The sequence below is a fragment of the Perca flavescens genome, chromosome 6, assembly GCF_004354835.1.
Source record: "Perca flavescens isolate YP-PL-M2 chromosome 6, PFLA_1.0, whole genome shotgun sequence".
NCBI lineage: Eukaryota > Metazoa > Chordata > Actinopteri > Perciformes > Percidae > Perca > Perca flavescens.
In genome coordinates this window covers 39,253,131-39,271,975 of record NC_041336.1, presented here as the reverse complement: position 1 = coordinate 39,271,975, position 18,845 = coordinate 39,253,131, and the positions used below count along the sequence as shown (strand labels likewise).

General features: G+C 41.3%; 2 protein-coding genes across 6 annotated transcripts in view; one reads left to right on the top strand and one right to left on the bottom strand.

Annotated features, from left to right (window-relative positions):
• The window catches only part of ube3d (ubiquitin protein ligase E3D), a 39,638-nt gene extending 37,762 nt beyond the window's left edge, over window positions 1-1,876 (bottom strand). For 2 of the 3 annotated variants that reach the window (XM_028581752.1, XM_028581754.1), the window contains exon 1: window positions 1,534-1,841. In XM_028581752.1, coding sequence (XP_028437553.1) covers window positions 1,534-1,625 — 92 coding nt within the window. In that variant the 5' untranslated portion in view covers window positions 1,626-1,841. Of the gene's footprint in view, window positions 1-1,533 lie in introns of all 3 variants that reach the window. The other variant, XM_028581753.1, reaches the window with a different exon arrangement.
• Window positions 1,877-3,055: 1,179 nt separating this feature from the next.
• The window catches only part of dop1a (DOP1 leucine zipper like protein A), a 44,521-nt gene continuing 28,731 nt past the window's right edge, over window positions 3,056-18,845 (top strand). For all 3 annotated transcript variants that reach the window (XR_003692744.1, XM_028579816.1, XM_028579815.1), the window contains exons 1-12: window positions 3,056-3,462; window positions 5,459-5,654; window positions 7,506-7,687; window positions 9,658-9,828; window positions 11,570-11,759; window positions 12,143-12,241; window positions 13,312-13,411; window positions 14,205-14,314; window positions 15,259-15,373; window positions 15,521-15,641; window positions 15,947-16,066; window positions 16,987-17,104. Coding sequence is in view for 2 of the 3 variants with exons in the window: in XM_028579816.1 (XP_028435617.1) it covers window positions 5,517-5,654; window positions 7,506-7,687; window positions 9,658-9,828; window positions 11,570-11,759; window positions 12,143-12,241; window positions 13,312-13,411; window positions 14,205-14,314; window positions 15,259-15,373; window positions 15,521-15,641; window positions 15,947-16,066; window positions 16,987-17,104 (1,464 nt within the window). In the remaining variant the exon portion in view is untranslated. The remainder of the gene's footprint in view (window positions 3,463-5,458; window positions 5,655-7,505; window positions 7,688-9,657; window positions 9,829-11,569; window positions 11,760-12,142; window positions 12,242-13,311; window positions 13,412-14,204; window positions 14,315-15,258; window positions 15,374-15,520; window positions 15,642-15,946; window positions 16,067-16,986; window positions 17,105-18,845) is intronic.

Genomic DNA, 18,845 nt, shown 5'->3' with positions numbered 1-18,845 from the left:
GAGCTGAAATGAAGACTGCACGGCCTATTTCTCTCTTAAAATGTTTTCAGAAACACGTTTCGGTGAACTATTTTAGTACAATATGAGATCGGATTCTGAACGGCCGCCATGACAGTCTATCTTTGAGTTTCTGGAGAAACCAGACCCACGTGATGCGTTCGTCCAATCAGCTGCCGGTTTTCATTGTTTTGGGCGACAATACAGATTAGCGCCGCCTGTTGTTATTAGGGCTGTCCTCAACTAAAGAAATTCTTAGTAGACTAACACTTATACAATTTTGTCGACTAATCGATTAGTTGATTTAATTGACAGAGCTGTGCGCTTTGAGAGGTGGTTAAGACTAGAAAAGCACAATATAAATGTAGTTAATTAACCATCTGTAAAACTGAGTTTCTCCACAATTAATCCTGCAAAAGCACCACTTTAAATCTTGTGTTTACCATAAATTTGCTCATGAGTAATTAAGCATGAATAAGCATAAAAAATGACTAATCGACTAAAGAAATCTTAGTCGACTAAGACCAAAACGACCGATTAATCAACTAATCGACTAAGAGGTGGCAGCCCTAGTTGTAATGGAGACGTATTACATCTCGCGCACACGCAGAACGTACGCTCAAGTCGGCGTCGCTTCGGTGTGTTCTGAGGAACTTTCTGGACCTCGGGGAGACTGATCAGTCCGACTGACTTTTCTGCCGAAGCTCGGCCGTCTGGTTGGTGTGTCAGAGCCTTTAAAAGTAAAAGTCCTGCAAACTAAATTTTACAAGTATATAAGTATCAGCAACAAAGTGTACCTAATGTATCAAAAGTACTCAAATTACAAAATTGACCCTATCAGTGTTATATCATTATTTTATTATAGGATCATTAGTATGAATGAAGGTGTACTTTACGGTTGTAGTTTGTAAGTGAGGAGGAAAAACAAGAACTTAAACTGCCTGGTTTGTAGTTTAATCTATAACAATGCATAATATTTTATAAATTAACAAATCTAAAGTGTTGAATGTAAAACCTCAATATGAAAACTAGGCAGTAACTATGGTCATATAGCTGTCATATACAAATGGATGAAAAAGTGGAATTTCCCTTTGAAATGCAGGAGTAGAAGTATAAAGTAGCATTCAATGGAAATACTAAAGCACACATGCCTCAAAAAGGTACTTGCGTAAAGTAACGTTACTCAACGGGGGGCACATCTTTGTCATTGCTAACTATTGCAGAGTTAAACCAAAGGGTCATGAAACTAAGTGGCGAAATTCAAACAAGTGAATGTGACCTAGTCACTCCAGTTGTGACTAGGTCACTGAAACACCATCTAACGTTACACACAACATAAACCAATACAGGCTACTCATCTCTGGGTTGTAACGTTAGCTTGCTAGGTGCTTAAAGTGCAGCCTTAGCTCACATGTATTGGGCTAAGTTAGCTTATGCTCTTAGCTAGCCTAGCTTGCATTGTAAACTTGCCAATAAATGGAATAATGTTACCCAAATAACTGTTTAGCTCGCTAGCTTTCTATCAAAAAGAATTACCCGACAATAAGCAGTCCCGTCTGAAGCTTTTTTCTCAGCTCCAAGAAGACTCCAACTCCATGTGTTTTGGCAGGCATCTCCAAGTCTGCCATTAAGTCAGCTTACTATTCAAAAATAATATTAAAAAAAGAAAGAAATCATGCACCAATCAAAACTCAGTGTGGCTAGGTGACACTGGATAGCAGCATTACATCTAAAGTAAGACAAACATAAAAGCACATCTATCTGAATTAGCTAACTTTAGCTAGCTAGTAGAATCCAGAGGTTGGTACTTATCTGCAGCCATGCAGCATGACGATACCGCTGAGGTCAAGTATGCCATAGTAAGAGAAGAGCATCCGGTCAGGCATTTCAAAATAAAAAAGGGGTTAAACATCCGTTTTTTACATGGTGTACTTACATCAATTGAAAAGGACTGATACATGTTTTGTGTTTGAACCTTTGCGCACTTGACCTCCATAATATTTGAATTCTACTGTGTAGAAGAAAGGTTAATCATCAGTTTATGGTTCAATTGGGATGTCACTAGGATGTAATGTGTTTTTGCATTTTGCAGTTTTCAACATATAAATGAGGGGGTGATGATAAAGTGACATTTGCAAAAAAATAGTATTACAGGAGTATTTCATGAGAAGGGTATTTATTGTGGACCGCACTTATGAATATGACAATCGGACCTTTTGCTCATAAATTGTTATCTTCTAAATGTTCTTCTGATTCATTATATTATTATATTTCATTATCATAAGTATCTGGTCTAACAAATGTTTACCTTCACTTTCAGTCTTAATGCTGCATCATTATCAGAGAAACACATTGCTCCATCAATGAGTTTCTCTGCGCACCATGTGAGCACAACTGAAATAGGCCTAATAAATGTCCTATACAGATAGATTTTTTTTCCACGGTCCCTCTACAAAACATAACCCCAAGGTTAGCCATTAACACAGGACCTGCCTTAGTTGATTATTTGACTTTAGTTGTGCACATTAACAAGTATTTCAAATAAACAACTGACATTCAGAGAACTTGAGAGTTTTGGGCCTCTGGTGGGCTGGGTTCTAGGGCCGTTGTTGCCCAGGAGTGACTGAAACAAAATTAGTGTAAAAGTACTTTGTTGCAGTGTTAGTATTATTATTTTAATTAGAATTATTTGTATTATTATTATTATTATTATTATTATTATTATTATTATTATTATTTGTTGTTGTTATAATTTTGACCAAAACCATTTGAATGTGTAATGTAGGCTATAAGAATGTATACATGTCCTTAGAGATTGGAGGCAAGAGTATAGGCTATTTTCTACAGCTGAACAGTTAAATCCTGGGTAACTTTAATATTATAATACAAAACAATAGCATATACTAAAATACTAAACAATAACATATACTAAAATATAGGGACGTAAATTGCTAAAGTCAAAGTTGAATTTGATCGAATGTGGCAAATATTCAGCTTTTATTTGGAAGAAAAGCACATCATTTCAAAGACTCATTTGTGTGACAGTGGGTGACTTGACACAGCCGAGAGGCGGAAGACGTCCATGTCTATGGGTTGGACGTACAGCTAATCTGCAGTGCAGTCTGGGAGCTGTCAATCCTTTGGCTTTGTATCTTTGGCACTGGAAGCTATTGATGCGCTCATCACTCTTTCTTTACACACTGAGGGACAACACTCCGAGCAGTAATACTATGGAGAATAGAATTACCTATTGTCTTCTTCAAAAGCCTTCTTGTTAAGGGACCTGACTTGTATGAACGGGTGACATCGGAGCCGGGCCCTGTATCTCTAACGTTATCATTTAAAACAACCTGCTAACGTTACTAACGTTAGCTAGCTGGTCATATTATTGACGTTGTCATCCGTTTTTACTCAGCAAACCGGACACATGATTGAATGACAGTTGCTGGTCTATATCCTATAACGGTAAGCTTTTATATATATATTTTTTTACACTGTAAGTGTCATGTACGCTATCTGAAACCACCTCACTTAGCTAGGTAACGTTAGCTATAGCGTAGTTCCCCTCTCTCACACTGAAATTATAACGGCAGTAACGCGTTCACAATTTTAATATTCCTTAGCTATATGTGCGTTAATATGCATTTTTATTATGTGTATTTTCCACCACAGAACGTTACCATAGCTCCAACTGCTGCCGTAGCTAGCTAGTTTGGACGACAGGACGTGCACACCTACTCTAACGTTACTGTAGTAACTACAGTATGCTGTTGGTAGTTTACACAGCCACGATAGCGTTAACGTTACTAGAGTGTGTGAGCTCTGCCAAATGCTACTAACTAACGCTAGTCTCTTACACACAACGTTACGTTTCCCCTCAACTATGTTCAGCCACTCTGTTGTTTAATAAGTATACAGGCTACTCAGGGCCGATTCTAGGACCATATCTTTAGGGAGTCCCCTAATGAGAATGTGTCACACACACACACACACACACACACACCTCCCCCCCAATGCTAGCTAAATTAGTACGGAGTAATTTCACTAGCCGATAATCTCTGAGCTAGCTACGGAACAACAACGTTAGCTAGCGTTTTTAACTAAACCTGACACTTTATAAGTCACAGTAATAACGACCAATTTGACACAATGTTCTAGCAATTTTAGTTAAGTCAATTTGGGTTCTAATCTGCGGCATGAAATGACCAACTTCTTCTCTGGAGACTACGTTAAACTTCACAACCGTCTCCTGCTCTCCCTCGGACAGATCAGAGAGAGAGACATAGCCAAAGGGAGGGGGGGGGTCTGGCACAACATTGAGCCCCCCTAAAAAGGGTCTTAAATCGCCCATGAGGCTGCTTCTCAAACGTTCAGAAACTTGTCAGACTCCATTCAGTTCTCTGTCTATCACGGCAGACATTTTGACATGTCACAGCAAGAAAAGCACAGGTGGGATTAATAACATGCATTAGTAATAGCCTAGCTAATGCTCACTGATATGGTTACCTGGGACACTAATGGTACTGAGTCATCGTTAATGTTATTAGTTCCACCTTTACTGCTGTGACAAGCTAAAATGTCCACCCTGAAATGCAACGTGCCTTTTCTAAATCAGTTTGAGCCCCTCATAAATGTGATACCCATGCCTTTAAAACTCCATATAAGAGAAGTATATGTAGCTTGTCTAACAGTACCCTCTAAACCTGAATGCTCTAATTAATTAATTGGAATAAGTACTGTAAATTTAAAATTACTTAAAATACTGAGTTTTTTTTTTACATAAAATTACTCAGTTATGGTCATTTGATATTTTTGAGTTGCATACTGATAATATTTGAGTTGGCTTAATTAGTATTTTAATTTAACGGTAATCAAAAAATGCTCACGTTACTCCTAATATTTAAGCTCTAACAACCCCAGACTTTTGAGTCTATAAACTCAAACAAATTGTAGCAACTAATTGCCTCAAATTTTTTGAGTACTGCTTACTTATTTAGGTTTACAGTGTATTTATGTTTTTAATCATAGCTTATCAGCCTGGATGGCACTGTGTATGTAGCATGGACTTAACAACACTCTATGCACCAACTAGAGCCTGTTTCATGGTGAGGCTGTTAGGTTGTAATGTGAAATATCAGTCAGACTCCTCCCTCTCCTGTTCACCAGCTGCAGATATGTCGACTCCTGTTGTTCCTCTTTTTTTGAGAGTCATTCTGTGATTTAGCACGTCACTCGTATTTCTTCATTTCCAAACATGTTTGTAATGGCTGCTCATGTCAGACTTTGCTCCTCTGGTCTTTTAATTTGGCCCCAGCTACACCTTGGCATATTTTGGACCATGTACAGATTGCTATACTCAGGCTTTTTTTCTTCATGGTCAAGTATGTAGATTACTAAACTTGAACTCCTAATCAGTTTGCGATTTTGATCTTTTTGTTCTCTTTTTTGTTTTTCATTGCAGGTGTGATGCACTTATGCAGGCCTGGTGTTTCACATTAGCATAACAACCACCCAGGAGAATGAATGCAGAGGAAGTGGAGCTGCTCAGTGACTCCAAGTACAGGAACTATGTGGCAGCAGTGGACAAAGCCCTCAAGAACTTTGAGTACTCGAGTGAGTGGGCAGACCTCATCTCTGCACTGGGCAAACTCAACAAGGTAATCTCAGGCTGCTTGACATACACTGCACTAGATTACAAGTTGTAAAGAATACAAAGACATAAATGCATACAATATACAAACACATGTAGATTGTACAAACATACATACAACTAAATTATATGTTATTGATATCACAGTTATGAACCAGTGTAGCAGGTGAGCCTCACTTGGAGACTTTGTTGGTATTCGATTAGTCTATATCGGCAACATTTCATTTATGGGATAGTTCCGGTGCCGCTGGAGGTTCCGTTGAATGTCCCTCATTTTCGGCCGGATGTCCGTTACCTTTTGTTTTCTTTGTGTTGGTGTTCTAACCTCCGGTGGATTTGTGAGGACTATGGCTAACTGCTCCTCAGATCTCTGCAGGGTAAATCCAGACAGCTAGCTAGACTATCTGTCCAATCTGAGTTTTCTGTTGCACGACTAAAACTACTTTTGAACGTACACATGTTCCACCAAAACAAGTTCCTTCCAGAGACTATTTAGCAGAGACACTGTTGCTGCGTCCGTCGCTCAGCGCCGCCCAAGACGATTGTGATTGGTTAAAAGGTCCCATGGCATGAAAATTTCACTTTATGAGGTTTTTTAACATTAATATGCGTTCCTCCAGCCTGCCTGTGGTCCCCAATTGGCTAGAAATGGTCATAGGTGTAAACCGAGCCCTGGGTATCCTGCTCTGCCTTTGAGAAAATGAAAGCTCAGATGAGCTGTTCTGGAATCTTGCTTGTTATCAGGTCATAAGGAGAAAGGTTACCTCCCCTTTCTCTGCTTTTCCCGCCCAGAGAATTTGGCCAACCCATGAGAAAGAGACATCATGGCTTTCAAACGAGCAAAGTGGCAGTTGGTCAAGGCCACACCCCCACCCTCCACCTAGCCCCTCCCACTCTCCTCCTCAATAGCTACAGACACAGAAATGGCACATCCTAAGGAAAGCTCATTGTGGGACTGGCTCTAGTGTCTATAAAAGAGACTTCAGATACAGTATTAGGGGACCACTAAGGTCTATATAAAAGAGACTTCAGATACAGTATTAGGGGACCACTAAGGTCTATATAAAAGAGACTTCAGATACAGTATTAGGGGACCACTAAGGTCTATATAAAAGAGACTTCAGATACAGTATTAGGGGGGACCGCTAAGGTCTATAAAAAGAGACTTCAGATACAGTTCATATAAAAGAGACAGATACAGTATTAGGGGACCACTAAGGTCTATATAAAAGAGACTTCAGATACAGTATTAGGGGACCACTAAGGTCTATATAAAAGAGACTTCAGATACAGTATTAGGGGACCACTAAGGTCTATATAAAAGAGACTTCAGATACAGTATTAGAGGACCACTAAGGTCTATATAAAAGAGACTTCAGATACAGTATTAGGGGACCACTAAGGCCTATATAAAAGAGACTTCAGATACAGTATTAAGGGACCACTAAGGTCTATATAAAAGAGACTTCAGATACAGTATTAAGGGACCACTAAGGCCTATATAAAAGACTTCATCCAAAGAAGGGACCACTAATGTCATATAAAAGGACCTTTAAACCACTAAGGTCTATATAAAAGCATCCAAAGAGCACCATGTCATGGGACCTTTAAAGAATGCCAATAAACCAGAGCACGTTTTTCTCCTAAATGTTGTGTGGACTGGCCAGACCCTCCTCCGCAGCTCTGTGGGTTGAAAAATAAATATGTAAAATTTGCATTACTGCATATGCCAAAAGGTTTGCATATTCATACAAAAAACAAGCATTTTGATATAGTAAGCCACCACATCATGACAAGATAAATACAAGTATCTGAAAACACATCTGCTCTTGTGTTGTGTGTTTACATCCTGTCTCAGGTTCTGCAGAACAATGCAAAATACCAAGTGGTTCCCAAGAAGCTGACAATAGGCAAAAGGCTGGCCCAATGCCTCCACCCCGCCCTGCCCAGTGGGGTCCACCGCAAGGCCTTGGAGACGTACGAGATCATCTTCAAGATCATTGGACCCAAGAGGCTGGCCAAAGACCTCTTTCTTTACAGGTAATACTGTAGTACCACCAGAGCATGTCTAATAAGGCTGGTTACACACTGGTTGCGTGGCGTGAGCGTGGCGTTTCTGTTGCGTATCAGCTGCGTGGATTTTTTTATGTCTTCACACACCAGAAACGTGTCTGACGCGGCGCTGCTGCTGCTAGCCTTGTCTGTACAGATGTTTCCCATTGATAAAATAAAATACCATGTTAAACATAAATATATACTGATTTGATTACAGCAAAGGCAACGTCGGCAGTATTGACGGCAAAATAGGCTACAGAATATTTCTTTCTGTATTGACAGGTGCAATATTAGAAAATCACATTTGTTGTTTTGAAATTACATTTATATCAAAAACTAGAGACTTTCAAACATCAACATGTCATTTAATATGTATTTCTGTCTAAAGCTTTTAACTCAATGGACAAAGCTCAATCATAAACTGAAATGTCTTGGACTTGATGATGCCATTTGTAAATGGATTTTAAATTTTTTGACTTGTCGACCACAAAGGGTCAAAATCAATGGTTGTATCTCAGAGGAGTTGTATATTAGCAGTGGTTCACAGCAGGGGTGTATTCTGAGCCCCCTGCTGTTTACATTGTATACTCGCAGCATCTCATGATAATAATGTCATAATCAAATATGCCAACGATACAACTATCATTGGGCTGATCAGCTCAAACGATGAATCTCATTATCGCGAAGAGGTGGAGAATGTTGTTCAATGGAGTAAAGAAAACAACTTGCTTTTGAACACTTCAAAAACGTGTGAACTTGTTATTGATTTTTGTCACAATAGGAATCAGTTGCCTATTACTATCCATGATTCTGATGTGCAGATTATTGAGAAATGTAAATTTTTGGGTGTGACTTTTTCTCATGATTTGAATTGGAGCTCTAATACGACTAACATTGCTAAGAAAGCGAGACAGCGCCTTTTCTTTTTACGTAGGCTTTGAGAGTTTACTCAAAATACTAAGATTTTATAAAATTTTTACTATTGTGTAATTGAGAGTGTCCTAACCAGTTGTATTACTGTGTGGTTTGGTAATCTCACTCTAAAAGAGAAGAAGGCTTTGAATAAAGTGGTTCGCTCAGCCAGCAAAATTATTGGCTGCTTTTTTCCGCTCCTGGAGTTCACATATAAAGCTAGACTATTGAATTGAGCTTTACAACTGGCTAATGATGCCTCAGGCCATCCAGCAGGGGCTTTCTTTGAGATGCTTCCCTCAGGGAGAAGGTATCGTTCGGCCAAATGTTCTACTGATCGCCATTTTCACAGTTTCTTTCCACAAGCTGTGATTGCTTTGAACAAAGCACCTTAAACTAGGCACTTTAAATTTATGTATGGATGTCATTGTACAGCATTTTTATATTGAGCATTTTAATATTGAGGCTTCATGTGGCTTTGTTTGTCTGTTTTTATGTTGTGTCCTCTGATGTGTTGACTTTGCACTTTGAGCTACTTGCACATTTTTTCCTATGCGGGTTACACTGCAAATGAAGTGTAAAGTGAATCTGAAATGACATATAAACATCTTTTCCTATTCTATTTTGTCTGGAAACACTTCCAACATGCTGGCGTGTCGCGTGAAAAAAAGGCGTCGGTTCTATTTCTAGCAGGCACGTGTTTTCGGCGCGTTTTTTGGCTGCATGTCACGCAGGTAGTAGCTCTAACCTGTTAACAGGGGAGCCGAATTATAAACGGACACGCCACGCAGCTGACACGCTCGTGCGATGCAACCAGCGTGTAACCGGCCAAGTCATTTTGCAATCGCCTGCGATCACCCCCAGTGGAACTCTGGTGGAACTGCAACCAAATTCGGTACATATGGGGCTGAATAGGAAGTGAACAGGCTCTCCGTAGACGGGCTCTGGTACTACTCGCAGTGGCCAATAAAGTTAGCTGGGAATCAATTTTTCAGCTAAGCCTCAGGAACTTCACGTCACTCGTATCTTTTTCATCACTGCAGCTCTGGGCTCTTCCCTTTACTCTCCAATGCCGCGATGTCTGTGAAGCCTGTGCTGTTGGGGCTCTATGAGACCTACTACCTGCCCCTGGGAAAGACTCTGAAACCAGGCCTACAGGGACTACTGACCGGGGTACTGCCTGGTCTGGAGGAGGGCTCGGAGTATTACGACAGGTGAGAAAGAAAAACACTTTTTAATTTCAATTTCAATTTTTAATGTGGGCATTGGAACAGGCCATTAGGAGAAAGCATTTTATAGCATGATGTGGAAGGGGATTGATTTCCGATTGTATCAATGATGCATGAGTTGTATGAGTCATTGCAAGATTAAGGTTTCAAACTCAAGACACAGCCCAAGACTTCTGTATCTTAGACAGAACCAGTTCAAAACATGTTCATGGTTTGATACTAAGAATTACTTGCAGACGTGTGTGTCTACTATGTTTACATTTACTATCTTGAGAAATTCCATATTTACTCTACTTTCTTCATATCTAAAGCTTTTATTTTCAGTTGTCGTATATTGATTACATTTTTTATTGTGTTCATATTTTTGTTCGCATAGTTGTGAATGATGATCTCAGATATTACAAAAGCAGATAAATGATTAATCTCATCAGCGCTACCATAATTACTCTCACAGGCCCCCAGAGGGCGCTGCAGTTACAGCTGAAGATTTAATTTTTAAATGTTAAGTGTCAGCAATGCCACATTTAATGCTGTTAGTAACACCTGTGCTTTTCCTGGTATGTCATACAATGTCAGCTGTTAAAAAGGCCTTTTTTTGTTGGGGTCAACATGTATACTGTCATTTTTCATTTAAATTTACACTATTTTAGTACTTCTATATCATATATGCAGCATTTTACATCCTTTTTTTTTTAACAAGGTCTTTATTTTTTACACACAGTATTTTACATTCTTCCGTTGAGTTTATTTTGCTTCTGTTAAATTGCAAAGGTTAACAGGAGGTTGCATTCTTTTTACTACCTCCTGTTGCCATTTCCTGTTACTGTTTCAATAATTCAGTTTCCACACAGAGGGAATTTGAGTTTCTTAATGTCTTAAAGCTGTGCTAGGATTGCAAAAATAATTCCCTGTCTTATCAGTCTAAATCATAAACGTAGTATTATGTATAAATTAGGGCTGTCCTCGACTAAAGCTCACCAACATTGAATGATGTATCTCTCACTCTGGTGCTTTTGATATTGTTTGTGATTGTGCATTTACACCTACAAGACCCCAACATAACCAGCATGTAGTTATGCAACAATTGCCAATGAAGAGCATCACATGAGGGCCGAAGTACTGACTGTCTCCATCTGGGCAGGGCACAAAAGGGAGAGGGGTACAAGCCTCGACGTTTCTGCCGTCAGCCTCTATGCCCTTAGACTTAAGGAAACCTCATGTTCCACCGAGAATAAGTCCTCCTCATCGTGTTCCTCTCCACACGCCAGTGCCGCGGCCCGAGTGCATGTCTTGGGTTTGGTTTCCAATACTGAGACAATGATATAATTCATCCGTCTGTACTCTCCCAAATTATCCCCATATTTCTCCAAAATGGCAATCTTCTTGTCATTTTCTGCATTTTGTAGCCTCAAGGCTTTCACCACACCTACTAAGGCCAAAATCCTTTTCTGTTGCTGTCTTACCGTTGTAACTTCTCCTGACAGAAAGTCAAGTGATTTTCTGATTTCCTCAACTTCCTTAAAAGAGAAATTGTTTTTTGGCCCCATTTTCAGCCTTTTGTTATCTGTGCAGCTAGAGCATTGGGCTGGCCTGGTGTTAGCCAGACTTCTACCCTCCCCCAATTTTCTTTGCTTTATGGACTGCATCGCTCTGCAATGCCACTGTGGTAGGTCAGTGCGGGTGTCTACGTAATAAGCATGTTCACTGTATCATCTGTTTTTCATAGAACCAACACCCTGTTGGAGAAGGTGGCTGCAGCCGTGGAGCAGTCGGCCTTCTACAGTGCCTTGTGGGGCAGCATCCTGACCAGCCCAGCTGTGCGTCTCCCTGGGGTGACCTTTGTTCTGCTGCACCTCAATCGCAAGCTCTCGATGGAGGACCAGCTCTATGTCATGGGCAGTGACATTGAGCTCATGGTACAAGACCGTACATGACAATACAAACATCCCTTGTTGATGATACTTTATGACAGAATTGCATGCCCCAACATAAAATTTGCACACCTGATGGTTCCACTGATGGCTCTGAGGGACAACATTTACTAAGCCACCTTCCAGTTCATCAGATGAAATATTTAAATGTCAACATCATAAAAATGTAGTGTATGACACATGTTAACTCAGGATGTTAAGCAGGATAATGTGTTGGCTCTTTCAGATCAATTGCAATTACAGGTTTAACTTGAATCACTGTGTCGGTTAAAATGGGTTAACAACAGTGTAATGTTGTTGTATAATGTTTTACATGTTTTTAATGTGCATAGGTAGGTTGAATAACAGTGTGTCTCTGTTGTCACCAGGTGGAGGCGGTCAGTACCTCAGTCCAGGACTCCAGTGTGTTGGTGCAGAGGAGCACCTTGGACCTGATCCTCTTCTGCTTCCCCTTCCATATGAGCCAGGTAAGGACAGCTGTGTGACTGAACTCTGCTATAACGATGTGAGCATCCACACTGCTGAACGATAACGTTTTGTAAACAGTGGCGTCAGACAAGCACACACTGCACGCTCCAGCTGATAATAATACATAGTATACAGCAGACGTTGCAACGTAAGATTACAGGAATGTCTGTACTCTGTAGTAATATCCTATAGCCTTTATTTGTGAATTGTCCCTGTGGCGCAGGTACACCGCTGCCTTCTCTAGGCTACAGTGGTCGCTCAGAGCTCCAGAGAGCTGAGGATCAGAGCAGGCAGTCAGATCTGTGCAGAGCACCACAACAAAAACACAGACAGTATGATAATAACACCCAAAACACCGAGAAATGGTTATATTATATTATATTTTTATATATATATATATATATATATATATATATATATATATATATATATATATATATATATATATATATTTTTTTTTTTTTTTTTTTTTTTATTTTATCGTAGCCCCGTAGCAATTGGTCACGCCACTCCCTGTGTGAAACACATCTCTCCGCCGTGCTACGTTGTAAATTCAGATGGAGTTTGATTGGCTGTCAGTGTTTCTATCGTTCATCAAATCACTCTGAAAGTGATCCCAAGGATATCGTTCGCCGTTGTCGTTATAGTTGTGGTGTGGACTCCGCCATCCACTTGAGTTACAATGATTTTTAGAACTATCTATATTTATAGTTATCGTTATAGTTATCATTCTTGGTGTGGGTGGCCCTTTACAGTTAGAAGTAGACCAAAGTAGTATTAGTACTAGTATTGGCATTGTTATGTTATGTCAGATGTGTGTCTTTCTCTCTGTGCATTTGCATGTGTGTGATCATGATGTGACCACTCAGATGGTGGTGACTCGTGTGTGTGTGTGTGTGTGTGTGTGTGTGTGTGTGTGTGTGTGTGTGTGTGTGTGTGTGTGTGTGTGTGTGTGTGTGTGTGTGTGTGTGTGTGTGTGTGTGTGTGTGTGTGTGTGTGTGTGTGTGTGTGTGTGTGTGTGTGTGTGTGTGTGTGTGTGAAACCGTTACAAATGTTCTGTTGTGTTCAGGCGACTCGCCCTGACATGATCCGGATCCTGTCAGCAGCTTTGCATGTGGTTTTGAGAAGAGACATGTCCCTCAACCGAAGACTCTACGCCTGGCTGCTGGGTGCGAAGTACACACACAGAACACTGACATTCAGATTTCCCAGGGTTCCCTGGTAGAATTTAGAGAGATACTTTATAAGATAAGGGGACCTTCATTTGGGGAAGTCCAAAAATGTCTGGTAATACTTCTGTAGAACATACAGTAGGCATGTATCTGCTGTGCCATTGTCTTACTTTATTTTCTCTTGTTTGCAACTCACGGCGGATGAACATGCTGGTAAGTGTTGACAAGGCTTAGGATGGGCACTGACTGTATCAAGCTTACGCTCTTCACCAAAGCATTGGAACAATTGATTATGGCAGATTAGTATGTGATTAGGAACAAATAAAAAGTGGATTGAAGGTGAGGGTTTTGAGTTAGGATGTACAGTACATTGTGACTCTAATTCCAGTTGTAAGCCTGATTCCGGGCCATTGAGAGGGTTTATTTCGCCCACTGAATGGGATAGAGTAAATTATCTCGTGGCCAGCTCCAGCTATATGGCTGGCACAATGATATTGATGATTGGCAGGCCCTACCACTCTGAATCTGGCTAGGGTTCTTCTTATAGTGTGAAATAGTGCAGTATGTGCTTTATTGTACCATGGCTGAAATCTAAGTGATGTTGGGAACAGTTATTAGGACGTTACAAAGAAGAAACAAGAAGAAGAGGATTAACAGGAAGATACAGACAGATTATCTCAATAAGAATAACATCTCCATTTGAAGTGCTTTGCCTCTTGCTTTGTGCTTGAATGCATGTATGCATCTGCGTTTCTATGCGATTGTAACTCCATGTCTTTGTTTTTTGAAGGCTTTGACAACAACGGGGTGGTGATAGGCCCCCGCAGCACTCGGCAGAGCAACCCAGAGGAGCACGCCAGCCACTACTTCAACACTTTCTCTAAAGACATGCTAGTCCAGGTGAGGTTCCATGGCTAATTGCAAAAAGGTCATCAGAGAAAAATGGTTTTATATGTGTAAAATTAGCTTCCAAAAGAAATCCCCAAATCATTTCTTCTGAGATGTAAGATGTGTAGGGTGGGGAAGAGTGTGTGTGTGTGTGTGTGTGTGTGTGTGTGTGTGTGTGTGTGTGTGTGTGTGTGTGTGTGTGTGTGTGTGTGTGTGTGTGTGTGTGTGTGTGTGTGTGTGTGTGTGTGTGTGTGTGTGTGTGTGTGTGTGTGTGTGTGTGTGTGTGTGTGTGTGTTGGTTGGGGTCTGTCTTTATTTTGGCAGATGTGGCCCTCTTTTGTCTGCCATACAATTTATCCATTCCTTTTAATCCTTCTCCTCCCAAACCTCCCACATCCTCTCTGGGGTTTGAGTATGTCCCGCTCACTTCTTTTATTCCCAGTAGCCTGTCCTTTTGAAAACCGTTCCCAGTTCTACCAAAGACTTTTACACACACACAAACACGCTTGTGTAATCTGTCCTGTTACACTCCAAACAGCCTGTGCCCTCCTGGCATGTGATGAACTCTGGTACTCCAGGGGTTGGAACAGAGCGACCAGGAGGTGGAGTTTAGTTTTTTGGAAGTGTTTTTGTTGTATTTTTTTTCTGCTCTATTTATTGGAGCTCCCTCCATTGGGAGAAGGTTGGTACTACAGAGACCGCCTGTTCCTGGCTTCACACCATTATGTGGCAGACGAAGCGTGAAAGGCACACAAAAAAGAGAAAATGGAAGGGGGTTCAATGCAAATATGAATACAAATATTCTGCCAAATATTATAGGCAAATTTTTTTTAATGAAGATAGAAAAAACTACAAAAAATATAAATGTGCCCTCTGCTGTGTCAAAAGTGGCTCTGGAGTTTGCAGATATTTTCTGATATTTTACTGTAATAGAGGTGTGTGTTTGTGTGTTGTCAGGCAATGGTGGGAATCTTGCAGGGCAAGGCCCGAGGCGGGGAAGAGGAGAGCATCCTCATGCACGACCTCAAGCCATTTCGCATCCTCATCAGTCTACTCGACAAACCGGAACTTGGTAACCAGTCTATCAATATGTACCAACAGTCTTAGTGTTGTAAATGCGTGAAAAACGATAGCCATCATACAAGCAGCCTTTCACACAAACTAAATGTAATTTGCCCACTGTGAATATCACCTCTCGGATCTGTATGGGTGTCTCCAGGTCCAGCAATCCTCGAGGATGTTCTGATCGAGGTGTTTCGGACTCTACACACACAGTGCCGAACAGAGTTAGACCTCCAAAACCAGAGCCCATTCAGTAAAGACCACACACACCTCAGCAGGTCAGTCCAGTCCACCACTTGCCCATCTGCGCTGTTTAGACAATACATATAATAAAACTTAAATGAACCCCATGATGGCCAAATACAATAGTTTGAATTTTTGTGTGAAATATGCGGTCAAAGGCCATAGATGTCAAATGTTTACATTTTACATTCAAGTGTTGTAAATGTTGGCTTGTAAATTGCAAAACATTTGATATTTTTACATTATAAATAACTTAAATCATGGCTTGCATTCTAATGGATGTTTTTGTTCATCCATACAAACCATGAATAGCATGATGCTAATTTACCTTCTTTCTTAGTAAACTACGAGAGAACAAGAAGACGGCAGAACTGATTAAAACAGCCAATCTCCTGTTCAACTCGTTTGAGCCGTACTACATGTGGGACTACATTGCTCGTTGGTTTGAGGAGTGCTGCAGGTTTGTATGTTAAAATCCATGTGTGCATAAACAATCAAGTTGCCACCGCATGAGGATAGCTCGTATCAGACACACTGCGAGTTAAGGGTGAAATCTGGGGGAAACTAAAGTTGCTGTCATGTTTCTGGAGCCATTTGGAGATAGTGAAGCATTTTCCTGCTGAGCTTTTGTCTTTAGAAAGAGCCAAAGGAGGCCACTGGTGTGATACTCCTGTTACTCCTAATTTCCACCGGTTGTGGAAAGGCTGCGGAACGGCTCTGCTGCATGCCGACTCCGTGCTCCGCCGTCCGTCAACACCCACCAGGTCCGGATTTGTTGCGGAACGGCTGCGGCCATGACTGACAGCTGTAGTCACGAGGACCCACGACATCTCGCGAATTCACGTAGAATAGAACCACAAAACCAACAACAGTTAGTTTCCATCCAGAGGAGTAGAGGGGAAACGACTCTGTGCTGTGTTTTCAAGGTGTAGTGCAGGGAAATATGATCCGCCGAGAGCAGGCTGTATTTTATTTTGAAAATTAACCGGATGTTTTATTTTGTTTCTGTGCTTGACTTCCTGTCCCGCACTATCTGCCGTGTGCTGAATTGCTGCGGAGCTCTCCGGTGTCCGGCAAAAATAGAAGCTCTGTGTATCTGCTCCGGAGGGCTGCGGACCACCAGAGCTGGGACGGAGTCGGAACCCAGCCGTTGTGCAGTCAGTGGAAACACACCCACTGACTTTAATGGAAACTTATTGACTCCACCGCGGATCCACAGCCGCAGCCGGTGGAAATTGCCAGTTACAGTATGCTGTTGTGTTGAAACATTGCTCAGCTGGTGCCAGGGGCCTAATGTGTGTCCCACCACCATTACACCTATAGTTTACTGCCAACCATCATACCTTACTCAAAATAATCTACGCTACGGCTCTGTTGCAGGAGGACCGAGAACAGCAGCACACGTGCACCACGGCATGCTGGGAGATTAGACCATCCAGGGCTCTCATTGGTGGAGTTCTGTCAGCTGGTCGATTTCCTGCTGGATATTGTTTCGCTGGTGAGACTTCTTTCTTTCTATCTTTCTCTGTTTGACTGTCCGTCTGTCTCTCTGTCTCTTTCTTTGTCTGTATGTCTGTCTCTCTTTCTTTGTCTGTATGTCTGTCTCTTTCTTTGTCTGTCTGTCTATCTGTCTGTCTCTTTCTTTCTTTCTTTGTCTGTCTGTCTGTCTCTTTCTTTCTTTGTCTGTCTGTCTGTCTGTTTGTCTGTCTCTTTGTCTGTCTCTTTCTTTGTCTGGTCAATTTCTTGCTGGATATTGTTTCCCTGGTGAGACTCTTCTCTCTCTCTCTCTCTCTCTCTCTCTCTCTCTCTCTCTCTCTCTGTCTGTCTGTCTTTTTCTTTCTCTGTCTATCCATACGTCTGTCTGTCTGTCTGTTTCTTCCTGTCTTTTTCTACCTTTGTCTTTGTTTTTCTATATGTCTATTGCCCATTTTCTTATTCTTCCACTTTCTGTCTTTCCTTTTATTCCGCCATCACTTTCTTTTACTATTAATGTCTTATATCTACAGTACAGGCCAAAAGTTTGGACACACCTTCTCATTCAATGCGTTTCCTTTATTTTCATGACTATTTACATTGTAGATTCTCACTGAAGGCATCAAAACTATGAACACATATGGAATTATGTACTTAACAAAAAAGTGTGAAATAACTGAAAACATGTCTTATATTTTAGATTCTTTAAAGTAGCCACCCTTTGCTCTGATTACTGCTTTGCACACTCTTGGCATTCTCTTGATGAGCTTCAAGACGTCACCTGAAATGGTTTTCCAACAGTCTTGAAGGAGTTCCCAGAGATGTTAGCACTTGTTGGCCCTTTTGCCTTCACTCTGCGGTCCAGCTCACCCCAAACCATCTCGATTGGGTTCAGGTCCGGTGACTGTGGAGGCCAGGTCATCTGGCGCAGCACTCCATCACTCTCCTTCTTGGTCAAATAGCCCTTACACAGCCTGGAGGTGTGTTTGGGGTCATTGTCCTGTTGAAAAATAAATGATGGTCCAACTAAACGCAAACCGGATGGGATGGCATGTCGCTGCAGGATGCTGTGGTAGCCATGCTGGTTCAGTATGCCTTCAATTTTGAATAAATCCCCAACAGTGTCACCAGCAAAGCACCCCCACACCATCACACCTCCTCCTCCGTGCTTCACGGTGGGAACCAGGCATGTAGAATCCATCCGTTCACCTTTTCTGCGTCGCACAAAGACACGGCGGTCGGAACCAAAGATCTCAAATTTGGACTCATCAGACCAAAGCACAGATTCCCACTGGTCTAATGTCCATTCCTTGTGTTTCTTGGCCCAAACAAATCTCTTCTGCTTGTTGCCTCTCCTTAGCAGTGGTTTCCTAGCAGCTATTTGACCATGAAGGCCTGATTCGTGCAGTCTCCTCTTAACAGTTGTTCTAGAGATGGGTCTGCTGCTAGAACTCTGTGTGGCATTCATCTGCTCTCTAATCTGAGCTGCTGTTAACTTGTGATTTCTGAGGCTGGTGACTCAGATGAACTTATCCTCAGCAGCAGAGGTGACTCTTGGTCTTCCTTTCCTGGGGCGGTCCTCATGTGAGCCAGTTTCGTTGTAGCACTTGATGGTTTTTGCGACTGCACTTGGACACATTCAAAGTTTTCGCAATTTTCCGGACTGACTGACCTTCATTTGTTAAAGTAATGATGGCCACTCGTTTCTCTTTACTTAACTGATTGGTTCTTGCCATAATATGAAATCTAACTGTTGTCCAAAAGGG